We start from the raw sequence: 9,378 nt of genomic DNA, 5'->3' as shown, positions 1-9,378 counted from the left end.
CCCATCAGCTCCAACTCAAACAGGTGCAAGTGTTGTAACAGTACTGAGCAGTATCTGCTGTGCCTCAGCTGTAAATTGAACTCTTGCCCTGAATAGTCTGCCACCCTGGTAGTTTCCTTGAGGGTGATTACTGCCTGGCAGAAACTATTAAAATCAAACTAGAAAATAAGAAACAAAACAGGCAATCCAGCAAAGGTCATAGAGATGATGTTTGGTTTAACCACACCAAAAACTGGAAAAGGAACTGCACAAATTTTCAAGCCAATTAAAAAAAAAGGAGTATTTTAACATACTGAACAAACATAACATGATTAAGATGGTTAAAGATTTGTAGCACCTGTTAATGAAGCTGAGAGACCTGGAATTGGAGAAGGCTTGGGGAAGGATCAGTGTGGGGGCAGAGTAAAGAGAATGGAGACAGATTTGTCTGGGCAGTGTCTAGTCCAGGACAAGAGACAGTGAGCATACCCTCAAGCATACAAAATTCTCTTTAAACATAAGAAGAAGCTTTTTTTTACTGTGAGAAGGGTTGAACACTGGTACAGCTTGTCCAGAGGGTTATGGAATCTCCACCCTTGGTGATCTCTAAAACCTGACTGGACATGCTTTCAGGCAATCTGTTCAAGCTGACTCTGGTGGGAGTGAAGTTAGAACAGATGATCTCCCAAGGTTCCTCCCAACCTTAAGTGTTTTGTGGGATCGAGGGTCTTTTCTCAAAAGATAAAGATTTTCTCAAAAAGAAAAAAAAAAAAAGAAAAATAACCAAAACCAAAACAAAAAAAACCAAAGCAAAGCAAAACAAAACAAAACAAAACAAAAAAAAAAAACCAAAAGAAACCAGTGTTTCAGCAACATGATGAAATTTAAAAGAACCTAATCTTGCTCCAGTGTTCCTCAGAAGAAAAGACTGCAGGAGGGGTGCCCAGGTGCCCTTTTGAAGTTATTTGGGCTTTCAGCATCTGCTGGTGGTTCTGAGACCTTTGCTCTCCCTGTTTTCCTGGCATGTTCCAGCTCCCTTGGCTGCTCTTGCTGCACCTGTGTCCTCTGTGAAAGCAGCCCCCTTGGGCTGTGATGTATTTAATGGAAGCCACATGGCCAAAGCTGCTTGGCACTGAACACACCAGCCTGATGCTTTTTTCTCCTTTTGAATATGTGCATCTTAAAAGAGCTCAAACATGGAGAGGAAGTGACTTCTGAGGTTCTTCAAGGTCATGAGGCAAGAAATCCAGTGTTTTCTGGCTATTAGGTAGTAAAACAAAGGTAGGGAATTAATTGTGATTTTACTCCTCCCCTTCCATTGATTTGCTGGCTTCGAGCTGCACCCATCGCTTTGCTCCTTCTCTGGGTTTTAAGATTTGATTAAGAGAACCATTGGTATGATTTGATGATATGATTCCCCTCACAGCTCTGGGGAATCAATGGGTTGGTTGAGGTGACTGAAAGCCCTCAAAGTCAAAGGGGTGCTCAGGGGAGAAAATGAGAGATGGAGCCTCTTTGCAAGCTCTGCTTACCCAAGGCAAGGTAATAAAATCTCCAGTGTCACTTGTAAGGTTTGTGTGGGCCTGGAAAATCCAGGGCTGGAGCCAGGCCGGGCAGTGGTGTTGTGGCACAGCTTGTGAAGGCAGCATGGGGACGCTGTGTGTGCTGGCTCAAGGGACAGGGAGGTGGTGAGCAAGGGCTGTGCTGCAGGCTGGGGTGGCTGTGGCCAGATTTCTTGGACACTTGAGGACACCAGCAACTGCAGGTCCCAGGCTCACTGAGCACACAGAGGTGACAAAAGGCAGATGGATGGCAATGTGTGCCAGATGCTCCCAGTGCAGATGCAAGGAGGGACTGAACAGGCTGGGCTTCCTCTCCACAGCCATGGTATCTTTACAGATGAGCAACAAATCAAAGCTGCAGCCAAGGAAGTGGTAATTGATGGATGGGAAGTGGTTGATTTGGCTTTTTCTTGTCAGCTGTTTGATTTCCCACCAAACTTCTTCACTGACCAAAAGCTAGAGTCGATCAAGCTCTGAGGCACCAGGTGGCCAGCAGATCTCCATATCCCCGAGGTGTTGTTCTGGCTAGTGGTAGCGCAAGATTAATGTTTTCATATCATATGAAATTTGATTTGGCATGTATTTTGTTTTGTGAAACCAGTAAACAGCAATTTTAATCTTAAGGCTGGGCAATGCTGTCTTTTCCTGATTAATTCTAATCCTCTCCCTGGTGTGCTGGGCTTTCATGTGGGTTGGATCAGGTCTCACAAGTGCTGTTCATCCTGACAGCTCTTTGTGAAGTTCAAACTAAATCACACATGTATTGTTTCATTCTAAAATTGTTTATCCGAGATGCCTTTGCTGTGGCTCTTCAGCATCTCCTTTCTAATTAGGCATTTGCTTTTCAGGTTTGTTCAAAAGCCACCTTGCCCAGTTTGCTGGGTCATTTGTTAAACAAGAAAATGCTCACTGTTCTTTTAAAATTCTTTGCTCTAGCTCTCCCTTCTCCATCACTCACGGCTCTTGGAAAGCTTTGCAGTGCCTTTGTCCTTGGTGGATTCCTTGGACTCAAATTTGGAAGAAGAGATGGAGAGGTGAGGAACAGAGAATGGAGTGGTATAAACTCTGGGCTATCCTTAGCTACAGCCTCTCTTAATCTAGAGATTAAGCATCTCTATTACAGTGAATTCAAAACATTCTTTTGTCTGGATGTTCTTAAGGGCTCCTGTGTTACTTCCTGCTACAGACAGGACAGTTACTTGTATTTTTTCTGTGCCTGAGACTGTGTCTTAGGTTTTGCAATTGTTTGCATAGGCAGTTTGGGATGGGACTGGAAATTAATTGGGTTTGGGGGGTTTTTTTGTTAGTTTGGGGTGTTTTGTTTATTCCTCAACTTGCTTGGTGATGGGAAATTCTCTACCTGATGGCACAGTCAAAATCTCTTGTCATAGTCAGAGGAAACCATGGCAGTGTCTTCATCTGTTCTGCACACTCCTAAGTGTTTTTCTCCCTGAATGTCCTCCCCAGAACTTGTTGGGCAGTGCTGGTGTGAAGCAGTGGCTTCTTCTGAGTAACCTTCAGCGTGAGCAGTGAGTCTCTTCCTGGAATTCCTCAGTTGAGTGGCCTCAGCTATCTCATGAGCTTTGTAATGATAACTGTGAGGGTCCAAATCTGCCTCATAAGTGGAGTTGAGGGTGCTGCTGCTGAGCTTCACCTTTGCTGCTTCATCCTTCCTGACTTAGGCAAGACCTTGTTGAGAAATGGGGGGAAACTGAGGCAGCAAGTTTTCTCAAAGTTTTGAGAAGCTGACTTGTCCTGCCACTGTAAAACAAAGCTCAGTTTCCTGGCAGTTTGTTTATTTATTTCGAATTCATAATACCAGCACACACAGGGCATAACACATGACTTCTCTGCAACAGCAACTCTTATGCAAGATATTTATTTTAGGCTTCTGTTAAACACATGAATAAACCAGCAAAAGAAAGAAATTACAATTGCAACAGTAATGAGGCAAATCTTGGAGAGAAAATTGTCTTGAGAGCACCGCTTTAAGTGAAACTGTCACTTGTGACAACTGTGTACATTCACAGACACAGCAGGATGCAATCGATTAATGGCTCCTTTGGCTCAATGGGAGGCGGAGATGCAGCTGTCCCTGATTTTTAGCCTTCTTGCACACCAATGCTTTCCACTGGAGAGTGGTAAACGGGAATATTCTGACCATCCCGCAGTTTCAAGGTGACATCCTGAAGGCACCAGCTGACACAAACCAAAGAAGATTTTTAACTCATAGCAATCACTTTTAACATGGTCAAGTCAGTGTAGAAACAGCTGGCTCAGAGGAACAAATAATTCCACACATGTAGTGCTTTTAAAAATTCTCTCAAGTGTTTTAAAACATGGTTTGTAAGTGCCAGCTTCTGAAAGCTGCTCTCCCTAATATCGTGGCACAGCCCAGATTTAAAGGTCTGGTATGCATGTTCCTATTCGCTGCAATTCAAATAAAAACCTGCCAGCTCTTCTTAGGACATTCCTTCCTTGACCCGGTGCCTTTTTTCCTCTCCATCCTGCGGGTGCATTCCTTGCTCCACTCCTCTCCAGCCTTGGAGCCAGACAGTGTTGCTAAGGAATTATTCTGGCTTGGAAGAGTTTGAACACTGTGTGATCGCTCAATGTGACTGCTGAAAACCTGACAGGGTACGACAGTGGTTACTCTAAGAAGGAAAATTGCATTTGGTGGAGACTGAGGGGGAGCCTGTTCCTTCCTCTAAGCTCTGCTCCAAACCCACTTCTGAGAAACTGCTCATGCTGCTTTTTCAGCTGGAAAGGACTATTATTTTGGGGTACTAAAATAGGATTTTTTCAAAAGCTCCTGGCACTGGCCCAGCTCTGCTTTTGCTGGAGTCAGTGTTGAGTACATACAATTAGGTAATTAGGCTGCTGCACCTCTGTGCAATGGATTTGCAGCAGGGTTCTGCTCAGCAGCCCTCTGCTCCCACCCCCAACCCAGGCTGAGCAAACAGGCTTGGGGGTGACCTGCTCAATGCCCACAGTGTGGCCTGGGGGCTCAGCCCTTCTCTTGGTCACTTCAAGGCAGGCAAGAGGAATTTTGCAGTACCTTGGCTGCCCTTGCCTCTGGGCATTCTCCCCATCCCTGTACTGCCTGCCTCTGGGTGAATGCCACTTCCTCCTGGACCAAACAAGCTCACAGACTCCACATTTTCTTTTTCAGTTGTCTTCTCTTTTATGAAATAAATAAAACACTATGGACAGTCTGCACACTCAGAGTCAGACGCATTTCAGCGGCTTTTGTGCCTCAGCTACTCTTGCACAGAGCACTCAACTCCTGCTGCCATTTAGCTCTGTCTGCATCAGTGTAAGAGCTGCCCTGGAAAAGCACTCATGAACCCTGCAGCATCCCACCAGGATGGCCTGCTTACCTGCTCCTTACTCCTAGCAATTCTGCTGTTAGTTCCTCAGTGGGATGCAAGGGCACCAAGTCCTGTCTCAGCCCCATGTGAAGCTGTGCACAGGACCCTGCACGTGGGTGGATTTGATGAAGTTTGACAGATTTATCTGCCACAAATACTTTTACAGGCAGATGCCTTTTTTTTTGTTTTTTTTGGATTTGCAAAAATGTAAAAAAAAAAACTCCAAGAGATGTGTATGTACTGCTGTAGTTTAACATTTTTCAATTCTTCAATTATCTTCACAGTAACTGTGAACAAGGAATAACAGGGGATTGTCTGTGAGGAGGGGCTAAGGAGGAGTGAGGAGATCAGAGGTCAGGCAGCAGGGAAGTGAGGAGTGTAAGAAATGGGACTGGGGACCCTTGGGGCTATCCCTGTTTATTAGAGAGGAGGCCAGGTCCAGTACTGAGTTTCTCAAGTCCCAGCCTAGTGCCTTTCTCTTCCTTCCCATACTTACTCAGAAGAGAAATCCAGTAAGTCATGCTCATCTAATTATGAATAGAAAACATCACCATATGGCTGGTGGCAGCTGAGTAAAAGTTTTGTAGCTTTCAGTTTCTAAACAGAGCTATCAGAAGTACCTAACAAGAGGTCTGCAACTAGTCGAACTTTTGAGTTCATGTAGTAATTCTTTGCTCAGTTCCAGAAATGAGTTTACTGTTGAAAAAGGAGCTTTTCAGGCTCCAGAACTATGAAAATGTAAAGTCACTTCTATATGATATGGTATCAGAGTATCCTTCTACTATAATGCATCTGTTCCAGCATTTTTTTTTTAACCGTAAGGGCCACACTTCTGGGATAGCTCAGAAAAACAAATGCTGTTTTTAGCTCACCTCATACAGTTATGATAGAACATGTGATTCCCTTACTGCAATCTCTAATAGCAGTAGAGATTGCAGTTTGTGAGCGCCAGCTTAGGAGTTAGGACTGCTTTTCAACAGCCTCTGCACCTCTGTGGGGAGGTGGGGTGGGAGGGGGACCATGCTTTACCTTGGCTCACAGTATTTGGATATGTACTGAGCTACAGTTTGCAGAACATGCTTAACACAAAGGAATGGCTCATGTTCCTCTTCTACTCACATTCAGAGACACAGATTCAAAATATTTCTCAACTAACTTACATTTTTTTCCTAATGAAAATAATAACCTTTGACAAGACCTTCAGACAGGAGTTTCTGCTCAGTCTGTGTGCATGACCTCAGCACCACAGAGGACTAAAGCAAACATCCTGCTCTACTGTTTTCTCCTAGCACTTCTTTCCCATTTCTCCTGCCACCCCCCAGGTACGCACCACTGACGGGAGTGGTCCATCTCTGCGTTGATGTAGAGGCAGCCTGCTGATTTTGTTCCAGAGACTGGTAACTTTATCTGCAAATGTAAAAGCACATTAGAGATTCAGCAAAGCTTATTATGAAACAGACATTTATTCCTTCCAGTCAAAGAGCTCACACCTTTTTAACTATTAACACTATAATTTATTTTTTTACTGTATTTCAGAATTGGACTGATCTATTCTAACAGCTAACACGTGTGTGGCTACACAAGTATGCCTGTTCTGCCATGCATTAATCTCTCTCTGCCGAAAGAACGTACCGTGTTACAGCTGCAGCCCCCAGGGAAAACCACTGGTTCCCTGAAATATTTATGAGCAAACACCTTTCCTTACCAGAATGCATGGTCATCCAGAGGTGACCTGAACTGTCAGAGCTTCCCATAACCATTACAAGCCTGTAGGTTGAGATCTTCTTCATGTCAGCCCCTTAACACACACTGAGGCAATGAGATGTTCAGTGATTCTTTTTTTTTCAGTGTTACAAATTTTATCATTTATCTGTTTAACAAACAAAGCTGGAGCTGCAGCAGCAACCATGGCCAATTGCACTGGGTCTAATGTCTGAATAAAAGAAATTATTGAGGTGTAGCATTTGCTGGTGGTGATGCAATCACAGAGAAAATGCCAGGTGTTTTGCCAACAGACCCAGAAGCTGGGAATGTTGTGAAGTCAGTAAATCAACCTATGGTATAATGACAATTAACCAGTTTATTTCATGAGAACATGAATACTTAGGAGCATGAAAAAGCAGAGAAGAAAGTTGGTGATTTGTGTCTTGGGTGAGGTCAGTAGAAGGCAGGGTTTGACTTCATCCTGAGTCACCCAAGCGACCAGCATTCTTAAACAGTGACATAGGAAAACACCCGTGGGAAAGGTTATCTTCTTTTCAGTCAGTATATGAGATTGAATGGGATTTTGCACAACTTTTTTCCCTTAGATATGTTCCCTGTGGAATCTATGAAACATGGGAAATTTTTTGGTTCAGGGTATCATGTAAATGCAGCCTGGCTGAAGTGAAATGGAAAAGTAATTTTATGTGAGCTGGTTAAAGGTTGGGGGTTTTTTAATCTTACCCTGATAGCTACATTCCTTCATTGTGCCATCTGATCCATTCCTTAATGCCCTTGCTTGGTCCGTGGCATTCATAACTACTCACCAGTAAAAAAAAAATTATTCCAATGTGATGAGTCCCGAGTGAAGGACCTGGAGAGGTTGCTGGGGGCACTCAGTGTTAGCAAAACAAGGGAAGGGCAGCCAGTCATGGATTAAGGGCTAAAAACATCGATGGAAAGTACTCTTGAGGCATCAATGCCAAGTGGAAGTGGACTTTTGTGTTTGCAAGGTTTGCCTGGCCCAGCCCTCAGCTGATACAAGGCAGGCTTGTGCAATACTTCAGCAGCCAGCACAGCATTCTCCAGTCACTGAGTAACCCTCATGCTCAGTCTCAGGCTGGGCAGCTGTTCTCAATGACACAAGCTTACAGGTGCTCTTAAAAACCACACCATTTATGCTGTACCACAGCATAGCTGGTAAGGGGCTGTAAAACTGCCCTCAATAAAGCCCTAAAAACTAGCATGGGATATATGTGGGGGGTAAAGGAAGGCAGGTGCTGTTTTAAAGCTGGATATGATACGCCTCTGAAAATGATTTTGTGGCTTACAGTGTGAGGGGGGAACTGATTGTCTTGAGAGGTTCCTCAGCATTGTGTGATGGGTCCATACAGCACAACATGGAGATGCTGCTCTTGCTGTTTCTGTGCTAGTGGATTTATGCTCTGGAAATCCATTCCTCTTCCAGATCAACTGGCATTCCATCCTGCTGCCTTCCAGTGCCCCCAGGTGACTCATGAGCTGCTGAAAATCCCCTGGCTGATCTCTTGTCACCTGACATGTCGGGAAGCCACCCTGTGACACTGCCCGCCCGGAGTTACCCGCGCTCTTTCCGTGTCCACGCGATTGCTCCCATCTGTCAGGTGGATGTTGTGAACCTTAAGAGGGGGGGCACCCAGGGCTGCCAGGGCATCAGGATTGCTGTTCAGTTGCTCCAAAGCTTGCTGGTAATACTGGGTCCTGGCAAAACTTTCTAGGTTAGAGAAACAGGGCAGTGAGGAGACTGTTCACTTAAAATCAAAACAAGCTTAAAAAAAAGAAAAAGACATTTTCTTCAGGCTACCACACCCTCCCTGAAATACAGTCCAAAACTATTAATTAGGAGAAATTTAGCTAAAGGACAAAACACACCCTTACATCAGAGAAGAAAATGTTATTCAGCTCATTTAAGTGGACTCTGAACATAGCCTGTTTCATTCTGATCTACAGCTCAGCTTACGGCTCTGTCTCCCCACTTTTCATGCATTTGTAGGTTATCTAAAAGGAAGGGGAAAAAAGGGACAAGGATGAATATGTGAAATGTTCTGATAAAAATTCAATTTCTTTATTTTTTTTTTCTATTTGAGGTACACAAAATACTTTAAGAATGAAAAATATCTTGCAGACATTGAGAGGGGAACAGCTGCTGCTGTGGAACTCTAGCTGTGGTCTTGGTACAGCTTTCCAAGTGGCAGCCATGAAGCTACAACTCTGCTGATGGATGCTTTAGAAGGGAGGCACTCAGAAGCACCACTTAATTTACTGGTCAAGCAGCCACAACAGCACTGCACATGGAGGACAGTTGTTGCTCTGTATGGCTGTGAAATGCTGTACCGTGGTTGCAAATGGACAGACCACAGATGAGGAGCTGGAGACTTCCTGACCCTCCTTGAGACAGAGATTTGCTTATTAACAGTTTTAAGGCTGTCTTGCTGGTGTTTCTAGATCAGCTTAACTTCACTCTTTTGACATCAAGTAGGGCAGAGTTAAGCTGAGAGTTTGTAGTTGTTAAATCCTACCCTGGCAACTCTGCCTTCACCTTTCAAAGGATTTAAAACAAGGTGTAAGGTTTGTTTCTTGGCCTCTTGCCTGTCAGTATTAATCTTGGAGCATGAGGCAGAAAGGTGCAGCCTCCTCTCCCTAATTAGAGGCATCCCCTGTGAGTAGGCAGCATCCAGTTGGCATAGAAACAGCTTTGCTAGGCTGTCACCTGCATTGGTCCTCCT

The 9,378-nt window shown here is 44.3% G+C and overlaps 1 protein-coding gene across 6 annotated transcripts in view; it reads right to left on the bottom strand.

Annotated features, from left to right (window-relative positions):
• Positions 1 to 3,352: 3,352 nt before the first annotated feature.
• The window catches only part of LOC128935404 (cytochrome c oxidase assembly factor 1 homolog), a 51,703-nt gene continuing 45,677 nt past the window's right edge, over positions 3,353 to 9,378 (bottom strand). For 5 of the 6 annotated variants that reach the window (XM_054273760.1, XM_054273761.1, XM_054273763.1 and 2 more), the window contains 3 exons: positions 8,215 to 8,362; positions 6,243 to 6,319; positions 3,354 to 3,740 (listed from right to left, as the gene is read on the bottom strand). In XM_054273760.1, coding sequence (XP_054129735.1) covers positions 3,644 to 3,740; positions 6,243 to 6,319; positions 8,215 to 8,362 — 322 coding nt within the window. In that variant the 3' untranslated portion in view covers positions 3,354 to 3,643. Of the gene's footprint in view, positions 3,741 to 6,242; positions 6,320 to 8,214; positions 8,363 to 9,378 lie in introns of all 6 variants that reach the window. The other variant, XM_054273764.1, reaches the window with a different exon arrangement.

Source organism: Melozone crissalis, unplaced genomic scaffold (assembly GCF_028551555.1).
Source record: "Melozone crissalis strain CALT ecotype California unplaced genomic scaffold, PUWL_Pcris_2 ptg000016l_1, whole genome shotgun sequence".
Lineage (NCBI taxonomy): Eukaryota > Metazoa > Chordata > Aves > Passeriformes > Passerellidae > Melozone > Melozone crissalis.
Note: the sequence above shows the minus strand (reverse complement) of the source record. Positions and strands in the feature narration are given on the sequence as shown.